Below are 21,399 nucleotides of genomic sequence, written 5' to 3'. Positions count from 1 at the left end.
CTGTTCTATATATGTTTCAACCGTGTTTGCTGGTGAGAGAGCAGTCCACATCATAATATAGAGAGGACGGGTTAGGTTAGTCTTACCTATGGTTAGGGTTTTATAGATTACCAGACGGCCACCATCGATCTCGTGGTCGCGACAGGGACAGGAAACTGGCGGGTTGTCAGAGGTTCCTTCCCCCATTTTCCGTGAGGAGTTCTTCTAACTAGATTTAGAACTGTAATAATGTCCTAGCTTCGGCAGGTAGGTAGTTCCATGGGGTTTTACCTGTGGGGCCACTGACACTAATGGGCTCGATGAGGATAGGAAGCTGGTGGCTTGTCAAAGGTTCCCCCCATTTGTCCTGATGATTTGTTAAAGTTCAGCAAAGTTTTGGCATTTACTACTTTGGGATTCACCCCCTATGGGTGAAAAAGCATTTCCTGTTTTCTGTCCTACATTGTGGCTTGATGAAGCTGTCATTGCTTCATGACATGATATGCAACCCGTTCTCGCACTTGCTTTTAGTCAATATTGGCTTATTTAATAAGTGCATATGTGACATACTAATTGATTGTAAATATTTTAGTTTACCTTGAAAAGCTTCATAGAAAACACCGACCTCACCTAACCTTCTTAGTATTGTAACGTACGATTATGTTACGTTGTTGGGTTGATTAGATACACAGTGTTTAGTGAGTTTCATATTTATTTAGTAGTCCTGGATACAGCAGTGTCGTAGACGTTGAGACGAAGCCTGGAGCAGAGCAGAGAGCTGAGTGAGGCCGGAGTCGTGGAGCTCTATGTGGGAGAGCGTGGCGGCTCGATTGAGAATTGCGAGTGTCTAAACTCGGGGAGCGAGAGCATGGCGGCTCGATGCTGTCGTAGTCTGCTGTCTGCTCTGTGTCGAAGCTGTAGCGTCTTGGGTCGATTAGGACAGTACACGCCCAGTGCTACATTGTTGACTGTGGAAATTGAACTGTCTTCTATTCATCAAATCGTTGCTTATATGGTGATTACACCTCAGCTTCCTCCAACAAGGTGAGGAGAGTATTACCTGTAATTGGGGAAAGGATTGTAGCTTCTGTAATTAGTTATGCTATTAAGATAATGAGATAATGGAGCGAGTATAAGATTAACTCGCTACAGTATGTTTAGATAAGCATCTTATTGCTTCTTTTTTACAATTATTACTTAACCTATCAACGGTATAGGTTAAGTAATAATTGTAATTAAGAAGCAATAAGATGCTTATCTTAACATACTAAGAAGGTTAGGTGAGGTCAGTGTTTTCTATGAAGCTTTTCAAGGTAAACTAAAGTATTTACAATTAATTAGTATGTCACATATGCACTAATTAAATAAGCCAATATTGACTATAAGCAAGTGCAAGAACGGGTTGCAACATGACAGGGCTCTTTGTGTTACTCGTGACTTTTTAAAGGAGTGATTAGCTTTAGGTCCTGCCCGAAACGCTATGCATTACTGTTAAGCAAACAGGAGACATTTAGTAAAAGGAAACATACACAAATGTCTTTGACCTGTTTGAGAATTAAAGCTGGGACCTTTCAGTTGTGACAAAACTGCCCTCACCACTCCATGAAGTTGTACAGGCTTGTTTTATCAAGTAAAATATAATATTGTAATATATAAAACAAATATTTTTATAACTACAGAAAATCACATAATACAAAAATTAAAGTGAATCAAAGTGCTATACTGTTTATTATAAAATTATATCATATGTAAGGCCAGCATTGGCAGTAACAATTACAGCCCGGTAAGTGCCAGGTAAGTTCACTATGGGCTCACCATTGCCCGTGCTACTTGGAACTTTTGTTACGAGTAGCTGAATCTAAAACAACAACCTTTTAATCAAAGTATCCAAAACCTGGAATGGAATAGCTTATTCACATTTTGGATTTTTTAGGATTGCAATAAGACTGTTAACATACTATCAGTGCTATCCTGACATATATTTTTAAATAGTTGGATTTTCATAGTACAGTACTTTATCATGATAATTACCTTACCTTGTCACCTGTTTTGTTCAGGTTTTAGATGCTCAATCATATATAAATTTTACAGAGAATGGGAAATAATTCACTATTGAGTGAAACCCCACAATTCATATAGCTGTACACAGCTCTTGACTATAATAAATCACTGGTTTTGTGCCTACTTGTCGGTGAAGGCATATAGTTAGTGCTGCTCAGTGTGTAGAAAATTTTAGTCTCTTATCCTTCTTCTAATTTGATCACCTTATCATTCCTTATTTTTAGCTTTGGGTTTGTGTTGAGTCAAGTTTCAGAAACTCTTGATATAGTTTGTCTTGTAGTTAAAGTTGGAGTACATATAAGTGGCCATGGTCTAATAACCTTAGTTAATAATCTAATGATCATTCCAAAGCTAAATCAACTCTCATATCAGGAACTGTTGAGGGCCACAGGACTAACAGCACTTCAGACCAGGCATGACAGAGTGGATCGCATAGACACTTTTAAAATTCTGAACAATTTAGGGGATGTTGATCTGGGCAATTTCTTCTAAAGGTCAGATGTAACACAAACAAGGAGCAATGGTTTCAAGCTCAACAAGCCACAATGTAGGACTGAGAACAGGAGATGGTTTTTCACCCACAAGGTTATAAACCCATAGAACTGCCTACCAACCAAAGCTGTAAATGTCAAAACTCTGTTAAAATTTAATATTCAGGTAAATAACAGACTACAGTACATATAATTATTCCCTCAATAAGTTTTTCTTTTAGGTTTCTCGCTACAACAAATTTAAAACTCTTGGAAATTAAGTTTTTATAAAAAAAATTGTTAGAACAATAAAATTCCTTATTTATTGTGCATTTTATTATTAATCAATAGAAATGAGTATAATTTTATCTCCATATAAATAACATAATCAAATAGGGTATTAAAGCTATTAACATAATTCATTCCATCACATTTCATCCTCAGTTAATCAGGAATGTGTAGGATACAGTTTGCTTTTTAGTTTGAATGTTTGTGTATGTTTATTCTGTATTACTGTGTGTGTGCTTGTACATATTTAAGACAGAATTGTATTTTTAAATTACATGACTAAAATTCTATTAGCCTTGTGGGATACAATTTATCTGTTAATGCTCTCGTAAATGTTGTTCCACTTATGGCCCAAAAATCACTCGCATGAAAACATACTTGTATCAGGTTTGTGATTTCATATAAAAACATATACAGTATAATACTATTAAGAACATACATATAACTGTAATATTATTAATATGATTACTGTAGATGGTTTTCCCTGGGGAATTTTGTTAAACTGTTGGTAGTTTAAGAAAATGTCTGCAATTATTTGCATCAATTAACAAACATTGTGATACCATTAATTTCAAAGCGTGAATTCTGGTTATGCAACTATGGAACAATTAAAGGATAGACTCCTTAGTACCAGCTGACTAGTAGACTTTGTTAGGGCAACTACATAATAGCTTATGATGTATTTGACTAGTCTTTTTAGATGACAAATTTTCAGTTTTAGCAATCTTTTTAGCAAAATTGAATATTCTAAATGAAATTGACACTTCAGAATCATATCCTGAGATCATAAATTGGAGAACAATAGCTATATTAACCTAAAATACATGATTTGTTTTTATTGAAATTACTAGAAAATCAAAACAAGTTGAAACACAGCCTGGAGAAGCCAAGCTGGTAAGGAAAGTTCTCATGCGTATCATGAGTTCATAAAGAACGTCTAAATCATTACATTGTGTTGATAGACAATATTGTTGAACCATTGCAACTATAAACAGTAAAAATGACACTGACGAAAGTTATTGAGTGTGGCAGTGTGGGTTCAATATGAAACCAAATATCTCTGAATTGCATTCAAAGTAAACAAAAAAAAAGAAAATTAAAAAGGTGGTCAATATCATTATCATACCATTAAAGTAACGAGTAACTGAGGTGCAACAAAAAAAGTCACAAACCAAATGGCCTTTTGAAGACCAAGGACTCTGTACACACTAAACAGCATTTATAAAATCTTAAATTCTTAGGTTATTAGCTCTGTGAATTCTTCTTTTTTATATATTTTTTTTAACACATTTCTTGTGAAATCTCCCACCCCCACAGAACAGAATTCTAACCATCTTTCTACATTGTGTATCTTCACAGGAAATATACTACAACCTATCTGGATAAGCTCTCAGACTTAAGCTATTTTTTATCTATTGTAATTTAATACTGAAAGCAATTTTTTTGTTACATTAACTGATTCAGATACATAGCTTCCAGTAAATATTCTCTATCTCCCTAATACTTTAATTGCAATATCACTGCTACTTTTGGTTGACATTGAATTAACTTTGTTTTGAAATAACTCACCAGCAATATTACTACAAATTTATCATCGTAGAAATATTTTCTCTCCTCCCCGATGTTGAACTTCATGGTTACCTGAGGTTATTCACAACTCTCCATTGTGCCCATTAGAAAACATTTATGGTTGACAGGCCAGGACTCATGTCCTTACACTTGATCACTAGATAGAGAGTGGCAATTGGGTAAATTCACAAACTACCTCACTAGATGGGCATAAGAAATACTTTCTGGTGCAGGTACATATTTTCACTCGCTATAATATGCATTTATTCAATAATTCATTTACTGTCTTGCAAGGACCTTTGGAGTCAACCACTTCATAAAATCATTTAACATTATAATTACTACCCAGTATATGTGCTAATTTTAATTCTGATTTTTAACTGATACTTTCTTATATTTTATTATGACTTTAAAAAAATACAGTAATTAAGATCCCCCCAAAATTATAATCCATTTTTATCTAAAATAATAATTTTTATTAGTACAGCACAATAGTGTTATATCCAAAACAATACTGAACATGTTTAAAAGATTAATTGCCAATGACAAAAGTTTATTACACATTTATGTTCCACAAATATATAAGGCTTCCATTGAATGTGCCCTTAGAATTATATATTCGTGTGGTGCAAGGAGCATTGAGTGTCACTTGCCCGGAACTGGTTACTTGCCTCTCAACTGTCACTAATAACCAGTAAATCCTTAGTTTCTTCCCGTTAACAAAGATACAGTGTTAAATATACGTATGTTTACTATTTTCTTCAGATATACAATACTGAAAACTAACTTCATCTATTATTATCACAGCATGTGTTTACAAAACTTTAAGTTGTTGATGACAAATTTATTCCCTGCTTGAATATATCAATAAAATTAAATGTATACTGAAAATAACCATAGTGACAGTACAAGTATATGACATATATTTCACTATAATAATTATCAAATAGCACTTCTGGTGTTCGTAAGAAATGTTTACAAATTTGTATCATAAGAGTGCACCACAAATCTATTTCATTGGTTGGACAAAAGCCTTGTGAATTTATACTGTAAACAGATAAGAAAATAAGTTATTGTTTAATGAATTACATGATATTGCAGACCAAGAGCTGAGCATAGTGTGTCACAATGAGCAAGGTATCGATACAAAATGGAAAAAATGAAAACAAATTAACAAGTACTGTATAGCTAAATTTAAGCAATTACAGATTAAAATAAGTAATCAATGAATAGCAAAAAATGACAAGGCTAATATTTTAAAATACTATACTGTAGTTGGATATAGGATGTCACATTTTATTGTTCATAAAATGCATTATAGAATATGAACTATGAGGCGAAGCCTATATACCGAGGAGGGAAGGATATGCAAACCAGCATGGATCACGTCATGAGCCATATTGCATCACTAGTAAAGAAACTATGTAAAGTAAATAATGTAAGAATAAGAAAAATCTTCAGAAGGCTTATTTTACAAGAACGGAAGCGTCTGTCAATGATATTGTGAGGGCAACTGTTTACAATAATTTCAAACTTTTTCTCACATCAACAATATTTATGAAACTGTAAATTAAAACCTATTTTAATATATAATCATGTGATAATATAGTTGTCAAATATTTGATAAAATAATGTTATGAACAAATATTACAAGAATATCAATATACAATGTCTTTTTCATAGGAAAAAAGATTCTTCAAAATAAAAAAAATTCTTCTAAATATGGAAAAAAGCTTAATCTGTTTTGTTGAAAGAAATCTTGTTTAGTAAAGAAAAATGAAGGACAATGAATATGCTTATCATGAATAATATTAGTACAATACACCAATTATTTCTTAAACAAGTAGGCACAATAGTGTAAGACATACATTGTAATGCTGGGCTAAGTCCTGCACAGTGTGGGGTATTTTGAGGACAACAGTGTAAAACGTACATTGTAATGCTAGACCAAGTCCTATACAGTTTGGGTGTTTTGTGAGGACAGTAGTGTAAGACATACATTGTAACATTGGGATAAGTCCTGTACAGTATGAGTTTTTATCATGAGCAAAGTATTTGGTCCACTGAATAGCAGATATGATATGGGAGCATACTAGTAATACATGTTACAGGAAGATACAGTTTCCTTGCTGTTCACATTAACCCTTAGTACCTGGTGATAAAAATATGTATCCCTGCATGTTAGTTGCCCATGAAGCACCAGTTGGTAAGGAACAACAGGATGTCGACAGCTGTAAGAAACAGCTTTTCAATTTGATATCATGATTCCAAATTATCATGATAACATGGCCACATACCATACGAATGCTAGAGAACATATGCAATAATTATACCTGGTAGACCTGTTACTGCTGACATTAAGGATTGCATAAGCTTTTATTGGCTGGTGTCTAGTCATTTATTAAGTCCAGTAAATTTTTAATGCTGCAGTGCTACAGCATAAGCATGCCCATCACTCATGTGGTTAAAAACAGAAAGCAATGGCTTATTTCCAAATGATATACCTTAAATTGTACATGACATATGTTATAGGATGGATATTCAAGGCAAGCAATGATTTATGCAGTTGTGATCAGGAGAACTGTATGGATGATTCATCCTTAAAACTTTTGCAAACAGTTTATTTTGAACTGGTTATGATGTAGAAACTGTTTCAATATAAAAAAATTAAAAATATTTTACAGGATAGTCAATCTCCAAAGGTCAATTTTGTAATTAAACATTTACTTGTACATTGCCAATGATGTCATTCATTCTGCTATGTTCAAAATCTCGAGGAATGTTACACATACTAATGTAATCTTCAGTCTTTCATGTGGAATTACTGTTTTTCAATGTTAAGGGCTGAGTACAAGCCTTTGTTTCACCATCATAGTTCAACCACAGTGTTGTATCTGAGCTTTTTTATGCAGTGATTAAACAGACTATATTGTGTACACAACTGCAGTTTGGTTACTGATAAATTCATACAGTATGGCAGATTGTCAGTGCCTGAATATAAATTGAATTTTGTCTTAAAAGGCAAATAGTGAAACATTATAGTACAAAATATGTTTTAACAACATGCCTGAAGAGGACACACATGCTCGAAGCTTTTTTGTTTATTGGTTTTCAGTTTTCATTTCTTAATTTAGCATTGCTATATTAGAAAAATATGAAAAGTCAGAGAAAAAGAAATATCTAAAAATGTACAGCAATATATATATTCCTTATATGCAATATAGTTAAAACAAATTCAGTTTAATCCAGTTTTTGTGGATGTTACATTTTAACAAGATTGACCTCATGTTAATTAGCATATTCATCAGGAATAAATTAATTGTAAGACATGCATTAATTGCCTTTCTTCCTCCACAAGAGTGGCATGCACACCACCTGGACACACCTCACATGTGTTCTGAATGATATATCTTCATTTGGATAAACACAGTTAAAGTTCAGTTTTTTCATTTTGTCACACATTTTTTCCCTGGATTTATTCCATAATGTGTCATTGAGTTTTGTTTATATTTCTGCCACGTATGGAGAAAATGGAATTAATGATGCATATTTGTTCAGCAAAAGGCATCATTGACACAGAAAATGGCACATATGAGGAATACTTCACACAGAGTTTATGGCTTCCACAAGATGACGTTGTCATGTCACAAGCTAGAGGAGGTGACATTGTTACACACACACACATTGATAATGTATGAACAGCTGATTGAAACACCACATGAAACAAATGATGTGAAAGGATGATACAGCACAGCAGTGATGTCACACATTGACTACCGAGTCTCGTTTACCAGGTTCAAGGGAAAGAGCAGCAGCGGGGTCCTTGCCAGATTCTTTTAGTTTTTCCTGCATCTGACTCAGCATTTCCTGCATACGTCGGATCTAGAAAATGACATAAAAATTAAATTTCAGTGCCGTCAGCCATAACAATACACTCGACTACCATTTTAAGCAATATCATCATGCTGCAGACTATTTAAAAACATAAGAACTATGATGCACTAGTCATTGAAAGCTACTCAGCAAAAATGGAGTTTCAGTAAAGAAAAACAATAAAACTTTATAAATACTTTAATGAATCTTTGGTTTCAGTGAAAAGAAATTTATTATTCAGCCATTAAAATCTCTGGTATGCCAGATCTGGACTACTATATCCATGAAAGCATGGAGACCTCACCTTTAGAATGATAAATACTTTACAAAACGTTCAACACAGAACAACAAAAATCATCCAAGAAGTCTACTCTTATCAGGAAAGGTTGTGAGCTTCATGACTAACAATGCCCATCATGTCTGGTTTATAGCAATTTCATTGAGACATTTACAGTGCGGAATAAATTGGAAGATATTAATTCAGATAGACATCCTTAAAAGGTTCAATGTAACCTTCACGAGGGGTAACATCTTAAAGCTCAACAAGTTATAATACAAAATAGAAAATGAGAGATGATTTTTCATACATGGGTGGTATTATGAATTATATATGAAAATTACCTTCCTCGTGAAGCCATAAATGCAAAGACAGTAGTTCAGTTCAAAATTCAGGTGGAAAAATCCTCGAGAATAATCAAGGTACCTTTGACAAGCTTGTCAAGATCGCTGGAGATGGTGGCCCGTGGAAAATTCAAGTAAATAAGTGCAACAAGTTAACGTAACGGAGGAGCCTTCGGTGGCTCTCTGAAGTTGTTTCACCGAGATGGCTTCCCCTACTATATCACATCTTTAGGAGACCTGTATGGCTTATCATGAACTGGGCTAGAATTTGGCCCCCCCCCCTTCCTCGCAGAGGCACAGACACAGGGTATTATTATTATCACTCTCACCTAGAAAAACATACAAGAAAGTAAACAGCTCCAAGGTTCACAGAAAATGAAGCACCAAGGCAACCAAATGATTGAGCAGATGATTCACTCAAAACTAGCTTGAATCCGTTATTGCGAATAGCCACTAACAAGTAGGGGAGGATTGACTAGGCGACAATCCTTAACTGTATGCCTCTGTTCACCCAGTAGTGAATGAGTACCTGGTTGTTAAATGATTTGGCCGGTCATATTCCAGGGAAAATTAAGACTAAGGACATGCCCAAAATGCTATGTGTGCTAGTGGCTTTACAAGAATGTAAAACTCTTGTATATATATACTGTGTATGTATGTATGTATATGTATGTGTGTGGCCATTCTTTGGATGAAGGGGGTGTCTATGACTTGGCATTTCTGTCTCTTCAGACATCAGGCACAGAACTTGGTTCAGCCCAGGTGTTTCATTAGACATCTGGGTCTGTAATGTGTGAATTCTTGGCCCACTGTGGTCCATAGATGCATCTTCATTTTGGAGGTTTCTGTTGTCCCTCTGTGTGTCTTTTCCACCTTGAGTGGGCATAATCCAGACTGTTTCCTGATGGACCCAGCTTCCTTTGGGTTCAGGTCAGCTCTTGCCTTGTGGCTCAATTTGGAGTTCCTGCTTTACCCTGGCTTGCAGGCAGCAATCTGTTCTCCTTGGAGACTTAGCATACCTTTTTCTGTACCAAGATGCTTGATTAGCAAGAATGGTTGAGGGTTACAGGGCTAGCAACATTGCAAACTGGACATGACAGGGCCGATCTCATTAAAACCTTTAAAATACTGAACAATTTGTCGGACATTAATCCAGAAAAGTTTTTTAAATAGTCAGATGTAACACAAACAAGGAACAACAGTTTCAAGCTCAACAAGCCACAATGTAGGACTGAAAACAGGAGATGCTTTTTCAGCCTTAAGAGTTACAAACCACCTCCCTGACAAAGCTGTAAATAATGCCAAAAACACTGATGAATTATAAAATCCAGCTTCAAAAATTCATCAAAACAAATGGGAGTAATCTTTGACAAGCTACTGGTTTCCTGTCCTTGTCGAGGCCACTAGTGCGTTACTGGCTCTCGGGTAAATTCAGGTAAACATACAGTATTTAGCACAAAGCCTAAGACCATATTGATTTGGGAGACCACAAACTCATACTGTACTCCGTTTTGACCAGAATAGAAGGCGACTGAATAAACAGAATCTAGTAAATGTACTTTATCAGTTTCCTGGCTAAAGGGATTAAATTTTACAACCAGGAAAGTATGTTCACCTCTTCATCTTTCTGTTGAAGTAATTTATCTGCATCTCCAACTTGGTCAAAGTTTGCAGCACTTTCTCTCTTGAGTTTGTTTCTCTCCTTCATTGCAACCTGCTGGAGGATCACCATGGTTAATAAGATGAACATAAAAAGAATTATACAGTATACTGTAGTACTGTAATTAAAATTTTGAGTAATTTTCAAATATAAATATAATTCAAGGCCAATTTACAAAAATGACGGCAGAGAGGAAGATAAATTGAGAGAGCTTTAAAAAGACACAAAATAGATATAAAGTTAAAAGTAAGAACAGTGTTACAATTGGAGGCTTGTATGCAGAAAGGGTCCCGGTAGTATAGTCGGGTTCGTTCTCAATGCACAAACAATGATTCCGGGTTTGAATCCCGGGCAGGACAGAAATGGTTGGGCACATTTCCTTTCACCTAATGCCTCTGTTAACCTAGCAGCAAGTAGGTATTCTGGAGGTAGTCAGCTTGTTGTGGGGTTGCATCCTGGGCAGGGTCGGTAATTCAACCCTGGGGGAGACCTCGATAAAAGCCTAACGTGTATGAATACACTCTGGCTTCCTGTTCTCCAACACAGGGAATTATTATTAGAGGTTGTATGAATATCCAAGTGTTACAAATTCAGGCCTATGTGCAATTGTACGGATGTTAACTAACAAACTCACACTAAACAAAAAATTACTGTACGTATTGTTTAGGAGCAAATCAAGCCAAATAGACCTTCAAATAAACAATATTTCTGTGTGTAATGTTCTTTACCAGTCTCCGTGGTGTAAGACACTCGCCTGGCGTTTCGCGAGCGCTTTGTCATGGGTTCGTATCCTGGCCGGGGAGGATTTACTGGGCAAAAATCCTTAACTGTAGCCTCTGTTTAACTCAACAGTAAAATGGGTACTTGGTTGTAAAAACGATTCTTCGCGGCGGGGATCATATTCCAGGGACCTGCCCGAAACGCTACGTGTACTAGTGCCTGTACAAGAATTTAACAACTCTTGTATACTGTATACAGGGGTATCTTTAAAAAAAAAAAAAAAAAAAAGTACATTGATAGTGAGATTTTATGGGCTATTCATGCCTGTGCCACCTCTTGGGTGGCTTAATCTCTATCAATCAATCAATCGAGAATGAAAAGTGAGGCAAGATTCCTAACTTTGTACATTGACGATAGACATGACTTCAACTCTCACATACAACATTGTTGAAATAGTATCCAAAATAATTGGCATGCTTTCAAAATTATATGATGTGTCCCACACTGCATATTTAACATAGACAAGACATATATGTTGCTTATAAATCTATTAAGTAAATAGATCTCAGAAAATACAGTACCCAAATTGAAAGAGTAAAAGGAAATTCCTTGGCGCACACAGACAAAAAATTGAATTTAAATTTAGTTTTAAGTATTACCCATTCAACTTGCATATAAATCTAATAATTTGTATGTTATGCTCGAAATGCTCTGTGTATTAGTGACTTTATGTACAGTAATGTAATAATAATAATAATAATAATTTTATTTAGGTAAGGTACATACATAAAGAGATTTTACAAAGTTTGTTGGCTTTATAGATAGAGCTAGTACATACAATGCCTAAAGTCACTATTACGCAAAGCGTTTCGGGCAGGAAAAACATTAATGACTAAAGCTTAAAACTAATGGGTAAAAAGAATAAGATGTGTTGAGTACAAATAAAAATAGAGGTAAAAGAGGGGGGAACATTGTTGAAAAAGCAGCACAAATACAATTACAAATTATTACAGAAAATTACATTCAAACAGCGTTGATTTGAAAAACAAAAAAAACAAAAAACATACATGGTTTGACAACAGAGGGGTAAGGTGAGTTACAGGGAATTTATTAGGTATAGCTTCGTTTTTAACTTAAACTGGTTGAGAGAGGTACAGTCTTTAACATGGTTGGGAAGGTCATTCCACATTCTGGGCCCCTTGATTTGTAGAGCATTTCTGGTTTGATTAAGTCGTACTCTAGGAATATCAAAACTGTATTTATTTCTGGTGTGGTGCTCATGGGTTCTGTTACAACCTTCTATGAAGCTTTTGAGATCAGGATTGGCATTATAGTTTAGCGTTTTATATATGTATAATACACATGAGAGAATGTGCAGTGACTTAATGTCTAACATATTCAGAGATTTGAGTAGGGGTACCGAGTGATGTCTGGGGCCAGAATTGCATATTGTCCTAATAGCAGCTTTGTGTTGAGTAATTAGAGGACGTAAGTGATTTTGGGTAGTAGAGCCCCAAGCACAAATACCATAGTTGAGATATGGATAGATAAGGGAGTAATAGAGAGTCACCAGGGCAGGGCGTGGTACATAATATCTGATCTTAGAAAGAATGCCCACAGTTTTTGCAACTTTTTTTGATATGTTTAGAATGTGTCCCTGGAAATTCAGTCCCTGAAATTATTCCTTGTACATTTCTTACCCACAAATTCTCCACTATTTCATGTGTCATGTGTACAGTAGGTGCATTTATATAAATAAAAATAACATTATTATTGAGAAAATCAATTGGAGCCATGCGGGGCACTCAAACCAGTATCATGGGTACTCCCAACTGCACACTTTGACCCACTGAACCTCAATACACTGCAAGTATTTACCTGAGGGCCACTATCTATCTCTCTAGTGGCCTCAATGAGGACAGGAATCCGGTGGCTTGTTAAATGTCACCTCATTTATCCTGACGATTTAGAGATTCAGCAGCATTTTGGCATTTACGGGTAGGCAGTTCCAGAGTTTTATAACCCTACGAGTGAAAAAGCATCTCTCCTTTTTTTTTTTCTGTCCTACATTGTGACTTGTTGAGCTTGAAACTGTTGCTCCTAGTTTGTGTTACATCTGACCTTTTAAAGAAATTGTCTGGATTAATGTTCTCCAAAATTGTTCAGTGTTTTAAAGATTTTGATGAGATTGGCCCCTGTCATCTCCGGTTTGCAATGTTGTTAGCACTGTTGCCCTCGACTGTTCCTGGTATGAGAGTCGACTTAGTTCTGGAATGATTTGTGTTGCCCAGTGTTAACCTTTCTCCAAAGCAGATATGTCTTCCTGAAGATGAGGTCTCCATGTTTGGATACAAAAATACAAATGGGGGGTGTGTACCCGAGATTGAATAACTACCCCTTTTTTCCTTGAAGTCAAAGCTTCACATGACCATTCCTAGGGTTTGGTTAGTTTTTTTTTTAACTTCAGATCCCACTTGTGCAACTTTCAGTGATTATTGGATTCTGACTAAAAAGCATATTTCTTCATCAATATGTTGCAAGTTAATGTTGTTATGGTAGTTATGACATGCATTGTTATGCCTTACACCCAAAGTTTTGCATTTTCTGTTAAAAAGTATTGGTCAGTCTTCCAACCATTTGTGGAATTCATGTAGATCTCCTCACTATCATTTTCACTTCCTACTTTACCATAAATCTTAGTGTCATCTGCAGATAGCTGCTCTGCAGAGAGTGCAACACTGGGCAACAAAAAACATTCTAGAGCCAAGTCACGTATCAAGAACAGTTGAGGGCCACAGGGCTGACAACACTCCAAACCGGGCATGACAGGGCAGATATTACTGAAACTTTTAAAATACTTAACAATTTGGAGGATGTTGATCTGGACAATTTCTTCAAAAGGTCAGATGTAACACAAACAAGGGGCAACGGTTTCAAGCTGAACAAGCCACAATGTAGGACTGAGAACAGGAGATGTTTTTTTCACCCATAGGGTTATAAACTCGTGGAACTGCCTACACGCAGAAGCCATAAGTGCCAAAACCCTGTTAAATTTTAAAATTCAACTGGAAAAGATAAAGACAAATGGGGGGAACCTTCGACAAGCCACTGGCTTCCTGTCCTTGTCAAGGCCATTAGTGTTAGTGACCCTAGAGTAAATTCAGGTAAATATTAGTTACTTTGTGAGAATGTACCTGTACCAAACTTAGCACTTTATTCATATTAATTTGTTTGTTGCTATCTGCTGGGACTACTAATATGAATATGTTGTATACTCTAAGATGTTCACCAAACCTAATAATTAATTCCCATGGTCAGGGACAGGAAGCATGTGCTGTGCATAGGCTTGATGTCCTCTCTGGTGAACTACAGACTTTCCCAGTCTATAGTGCCTATTTTACTACCTTGGGTCCCTCAATTGTGAGCTGAGAATGTAGACCACTGTGCTACTTTCTTGACTGCAATTAAATGAGATAGTTAAATAGCAAATTGTATTAAATGTTGTTAGTACCAATTCACTTTTGTTGCAGTATTACTTTAAGGATGTATTGTATTTATAATCTTTCAAATACTGTAGAAAGTTGATGATCTTATAACAGTATCGTAGGTCTAGAAAAGCTTACATTAATAATCCTATTTAATAACTTTTCCACTTTAAATGTGATTAAATGTATATGCTTTAACAAAAGATTTTGCGAAGTGCTGACCTGCATTTGTGAAATACACTGTGCTCTGAAATTTTCATAATGTACATCTTGCGTTACTTCCTTCATGTCTTGCATATGTGTAGAGATCAACATCGTGCGTAGCTTCACGAAGTCACAGTGAGCAGAGTTCTCAACTAAAATACATATCTATATATAATGATCAATTTAATATAAAACATATGATATACTGCATTGCATATCAGTTTTGGAGTGAGTATAGTGTTTGTACTCATGACAAGCAAACACTATACTCGCTCAAAGTTCATAAAAGAATTAAAAGAAAATGATTTAATGAAATGAGTTTTAATTTAATAAATTTAATAAAAACATTTAATTAAGATTAAAATTTTATCATATGGAGAGGCAATTATCAGCATGACTATTATATCCAGTGAATCTTATTGTATGGTATTCTAACACAAACCTTCCACAATACCCCATGGGTACTGTCGCCCCCTCATCTTTCTTCCCGCCACCTCAATAATGCAGTTAGATCCAATTACAGCAAAGGGAATGGATGCCTTTAACTCTCGATCTTGTTGCTTAAAATCCTCATCCTCATCTGAATCACACTCAGGAAACTGATATATCTGCAAAAAAAAGTGTGGTAGCCAAACAGACCTTCAAATATGCAATATTAATATTGAAAGTAACAGCGACTGAAAATTCCGAGACTTGTACATTGATAAAAGACTGGGGACACAGCCCAAAATGTATACAAAACGACTGACATAATTTTAAAAAATTAGATACTGTGCTGTATTATGGTTACCTCAATGCTCTTCTCATATTGTTACATTTTTTTATATAAACTCTGGGACAAACCATTACAACATTTACTTGAACACTACATTACTGAATGTGAAACTGTAAGAGATTTTAGACCTGCTGTCATGTTGTACAATCAACTATTTCATTGAAACTGGTACTGTATATTGGAAGAAATCCTAACTATTTATCCTAAATTTGCTTGTCTGTGTGGAAGAAGAAAGAATGGGATAAAAAGAGAAAAGAAAATGGTAAAAGGAAGGAAAGGATTTTTTGTTTAAGCTGCATCTGTTATGGATCCATCCCCATCACATGTGGCAGTGAACAATAGAAAGATGCATTTACAAATTTGTATACTGAAATGTGTATAATGTCTGAGGTAGTAGATTGCAACCTCATGAAATGTTTAAGTCTTCAATTTGAACCTATTTTTATATGGTTCAATATCGCTATCTCTCTTTATCTTCTGTCCTGTGTGGCAGTGAATATAAGCAGCATTCTTGTTGCAGTGAGTTTAGAATTACTCCAATTAGGCAAAATTGTATCAGTATTAATTTTCTCAATGAAGATGTAATAATAATAACTAAGGGTTCCCTTTTAGTTATGCCATTTGTCCGTATGGCTCAAGCCTTCCTCAAATCTATCATAACCGAGCATGCAGAATCTTCAAATCCTCTTCAAATCCCTAAACATGCTAAACATACTATGCACTCCACACATTCTATTGTGCAATTTATACTTACAAATCCTTACTCAATATTAACCCGATTGAAAACTCTTCCAAATGGATTTATTAGAACCCATGAACATCACATCCGAAATAATCAGCTACTCGGTATTCACAGAATTCAAAATGCAAGCACATAATGCAAATAGAAACCCAGTGCTGTATATGGAACTCCTTTTCTAATTAAATAATTTCTTATTTTATTTATTATTTTATATATATATATATAATGTGTGTGTGTGTGTGAACAAGCCTGAATGGTCCCCAGGACTATATGCAACTGAAAACTCACACCCCAGAAGTGACTCGAACCCATACTGCCAGGAGCAACGCAACTGGTATGTACAGGACGTGTACATACCAGTCCGGTCGTGATGGTCAAGTGGATTAAGGCGTCCTGTACATACCAGTTGCGTTGCTCCTGGCAGTATGGGTTCGAGTCACTTCTGGGGCGGGGAAGTGGTTCAAATAGCTTCGGCTATCACTTCCTTAGTCCGGTCGTGATGGTCAAGTGAATTAAGGCGTCCTGTACATACCACTTGCGTTGCTCCTTGCAGTATGGGTTCGAATCACTTCTGGGGTGTGAGTTTTCAGTTGCATGTAGTCCTGGGGACCATTCAGGCTTGTTCACACACACACACACACACATTTTATATATATATATATATATATATATATATATATATATATATATATATATATATATATATATATATATATATATATATATATATATATATACAGTATATATATATATATGAGAAGGTACATTGGGTTTGAGAGTACATAGCATTGATGTTTTTACATTCTTGTAAAGCCACTAACACGCATAGCATTTCAGGCAGGACCTTAGTCTAACAAATAAATTTTAAGTAGGTAATTTGTAGCAAAATTGAAAATGTTAACAGGTACATTGTAAGAAAATTTGAAAAAAATTAGTAGGTACATCATAGTAAAATTTGAAGATTATTAACAGGTGCAGTACATTGTAGCATAATTTGAGGATTGTTTCTAGGTACATTATAGTAAAATTTGCATTCAACATAACAATCAAGATATGAGATGATTGCAGTGATTACAACGGTGAAGTTGTATGGCACATATTTTGGGGGAGTGGGAAGCACAAGATATAATGTAAGTTTGAAGCACTAGCTAGGAAACTATGAGGATGAAATTAGGTATTGTTTGGTTTTACTTTTGAATAAGGCATAAGTTGGACAGCTTTTTAATTCGTTGGGTAGTGAGTTGCATAGACCAGGTCCCTTTATTTGCATAGAGTTTTTACACAAGTTTAGTTCACTCTGGGGATACATATCTCTTTATTTCTGGTGTGGTGATTATGGGTTCTATCACATCTGTCAAGGAAGAGTTTCAGATCAGGATTTGCATCTAGGAACAAGATTTTGTACATGTAAATGGCACAGGAGAATGTGTGGAGTGAGTTTGTGTAGCATGTTTAGGGATTTGAAAAGGGGAAGGCTGTGTTTTGTCTGAAAACAGAGTTTGTTATTGTTCTGATAGCAGATTTTTGCTGGGTGATGATGAGCTTGAGGTAGTTTGCAGTGGTTGAACCCTATGCACAGATACCGCATGTAAAATAGGGATAGATTAGTGCATAGTAGTGTCTTTTTAATCTTTTGCCAGTTACTTGCTTAGTGAGGAGAGGACAATGAGTGTTTTAGAGGCTAAGAGTTTTGGAAAGAAAGAGGTTGGCTAATGACCATGGGTACCCTGAGATGGTTTCGGAGTTTAGTGTCCCCGCGGCGGTCCTTGACCAGGGGCCAGATTCACGAAAGCACTTACGAACGTGTACATCTTTCCTCAATCTTTGACGGCTTTGGTTACATTTATTAAACAGTTTACAAGCATGAAAACTTCCCATTCAACTGTTGTTATTGTTATAGACAGACTCCTGGTGCTTCGGAGCTCATTAACTGTTTAATAATTGTAAACAAAGCCGCCAAAGATTGAGAAAAGATGTATAGGTTCGTAAGTGCTTGCGTAAGTGCTTTCGTGAATCTGCCCCCGCCTCCAACTTTGGGTAGCTGTGGGTAATTAGACAGACTGCCAAAAACTGTTGAACTGGAAAATCCAGTTTGAAAAAATCGTCAGGACAAATGAGGACCTTTGGCAAGCCACTGGCTTCCTGTCCTCTATGAGGTCACTGGAGTATTAGTGGCCATCAGGTAAAGTCAGACTTTCTTGTATGAAATATTCTAAAATTCTGCATTTAATTTAATGCTTCTTTGTATCATAAATTCACTAAAATTTACGAATGTGTGATAAATATTTAGTTCAACATTTTATAAATGCTAATTATAATTACTCATACACACCTTTATCTTGTTAGTTTCGATATCATTGAGAATGTTGGTCTTGAGCTTGTTTATTTCTGTTTTGGTTAGTGTGTCAGACTTTGCTATGACGGGCACAATGTTGACCTTCCGGTGGAGGCGTCTCATAAACTCCACATCCATCTGCCTCAGCCTGTGGAGGAGCCATCCTGTCAGCCACACACAAGTTGATAGTCATGCTCCTATCAGAATAATATCCCCCCCCCCCGCCCTTTACTCCGTCAGAACTCATGGGATATGGGTTCCCGCATCCCCCCTGCCCCTCAATCTTCCTTGTGCTGCCGAGATCGCCGAGGGCCAAATTCACGAAAGCACTTACGCAAACACTTACGAACCTGTACATCTTTTCTCAATCTTTGGCGGCTTTGTTTCCAATTATTAAACAGTTAATGAGCTCCGAAGCACGAGAAGGCTCTTTATAACAATAACAACAATTGATTGGGAAGATTTCATGCTTGTAAACTTTTTAATAAATGTAACCACAGCCGTCAAAGATTGAGGAAAGATGTACACGTTCGTAAGTGCTTGCGTAGGGGCTTTCGTGAATCTGCCCCTGCAGGAGCCTCACCCGTGGCCGTAGGGCGGGACAAAGTACAGGCAACAGTGGACTCTGTGGTCCTGGATGTTCTTGCGGTTGAGTCCTGACTCGTCCTGGAAGAACTTGTTGAACTGCTCGTCCACGTATCGCTCCACCGACTTCCACCCTTCCTCACAGTTAACGGCGTCCCCAAACCCTGCAAGACACAAAGATGTCATTTGTGGCCCACTAGCTAACATTTATTCAAGCATCTAACGTTGACAGTAACAACACTTATAACATATTAAAGCTTCAACTCACCCGGGGTGTCGACGACGGTCAGCCGCAGCTTGACTCCTCTCTCTTCTATCTCAATGGTCTTCTTTTCTATGGTGACGGTCTTCTCCACCAGGGCTGCGGGAGGAGGCAAGGATCAGTACAAGCCAACTTCCTCCTCAGGAGTGCACTGGCACGAGTCCTCGGCTAGCCACTCTTTATATGTATGCGTCGTCAGTTACTGGGAGAATACATTGAGACATCTTCAGCTAGTGGCAGCTTCCTCTAGCCTCTGTAATCCCACTTTTTGAAGAGGCTTCTCTCTAATCTTGCACTAGCTGAGGACACCTTTCTCTTAACTCCCACTAGCTGAGCTTACACCAGCGACTCAGTGAACCAACCCAGAAACGTTGTCAGCTAACGCGGCACTCAGGCGCCATCAGGTATAGTCACTGTTGCAACAACTTTCAAAACCGCAACAATAACAAGTGTCACTGGTACAAGTGTCCTGCACTCTGACCACAACTCGTTTCAACGAAGGTCACAACACCCATAAACCAGTCCGGGATATACGAGAACTGTTATTTAATATTCAAAGCCTGAAGCAGGTTTGGGGATGATTACTGTCATCAATAAACCGAACTTATATTCTTCATATTAACCGGTCTACCACTTTCCCCAGGCCACTAGTAGCCATATAATTAATTTTGTTAGGGGTCAGGCAGCCTGTGTATATATATATGATCTGTTAAATTTTAAAATCTAACTGGAAAAGATCATGAGGACAAATGAGGGGACGTTTGACAAGCTGCCGGTTCCTGCTCTCGTCGAGGCCACTATATAGTAGACCCCAGGATGTAACCAGAAACAGTGAAATAACTCTCAGGTATCTGAGAGTTCACTGCTAGGTGAACAGAGGCATAAGACGATAGTCCTTAATCCTATTTTTCACACGCATCCCCCCCCCCGGAAGCAGCTGTCTAACTCCCATGTACCTATTTACTGCTAGGTGAACAGACGCATCAGGGTGAAAGAAACCCTGCCCAGTTGTTCCCGCCTACCCCGGGGATTGAACCCGGACCCTTAGGACTACGAACCCCGAGCTGGCCTGGTATTATATTAACTGGTCTGCTAGTTCTCTCAGCCTCTGGTGGTCATATTAATCAACCTGCTAAATAACTGTTCCAGCGGTTGTGCTGCTCGCAGTAGGCAGGCATCAAGTAGAGATCATTCCGCTAAATTATTATGACTCTGTCTCTGTTATGACCACACATACACCAGTATGATTATCATACTGTGGCTGGTGTATGATCTTCATACTGTGGCTGGTGTATGATGATCATACTGTGGCTGGTGTATGATGATCATACTGTGGCTGGTGTATGATGATCATACTGTGGCTGGTGTATGATGATCATACTGTGGCTGGTGTATGATCTTCATACTGTGGCTGGTGTATGATGATCATACTGTGGCTGGTGTATGATGATCATACTGTTGGCTGGTGTATGATGATCATACTGTGGCTGGTGTATGATGATCATACTGTGGCTGGTGTATGATGATCATACTGTGGCTGGTGTATGATGATCATACTGTGGCTGGTGTATGATGATCATACTGTGGCTGGTGTATGATGATCATACTGTGGCTGGTGTATGATGATCATACTTGGCTGGTGTATGATGATCATACTGTGGCTGGTGTATGATGATCATACTGTGGCTGGTGTATGATGATCATACTGTGGCTGGTGTATGATGATCATACTGTGGCTGGTGTATGATGATCATACTGTGGCTGGTGTAA

The 21,399-nt window shown here is 36.9% G+C and overlaps 1 protein-coding gene across 1 annotated transcript in view; it reads right to left on the bottom strand.

The window, feature by feature from the left end:
• Window positions 1-2,828: 2,828 nt before the first annotated feature.
• The window catches only part of Septin4 (septin 4), a gene marked incomplete in the record, with an annotated part of 84,459 nt that continues 65,888 nt past the window's right edge, over window positions 2,829-21,399 (bottom strand). Inside the window, 7 exon segments of the mRNA XM_069339819.1 lie at window positions 2,829-8,249; window positions 10,477-10,578; window positions 14,949-15,082; window positions 15,373-15,538; window positions 18,780-18,930; window positions 19,366-19,531; window positions 19,636-19,728. Coding sequence (XP_069195920.1) covers window positions 8,130-8,249; window positions 10,477-10,578; window positions 14,949-15,082; window positions 15,373-15,538; window positions 18,780-18,930; window positions 19,366-19,531; window positions 19,636-19,728 — 932 coding nt within the window.

This window comes from Procambarus clarkii, chromosome 42, assembly GCF_040958095.1.
Source record: "Procambarus clarkii isolate CNS0578487 chromosome 42, FALCON_Pclarkii_2.0, whole genome shotgun sequence".
NCBI lineage: Eukaryota > Metazoa > Arthropoda > Malacostraca > Decapoda > Cambaridae > Procambarus > Procambarus clarkii.
The sequence above is the reverse complement of the archived record's forward strand: the minus strand, read 5'-3'. Positions and strand labels throughout refer to the sequence as shown.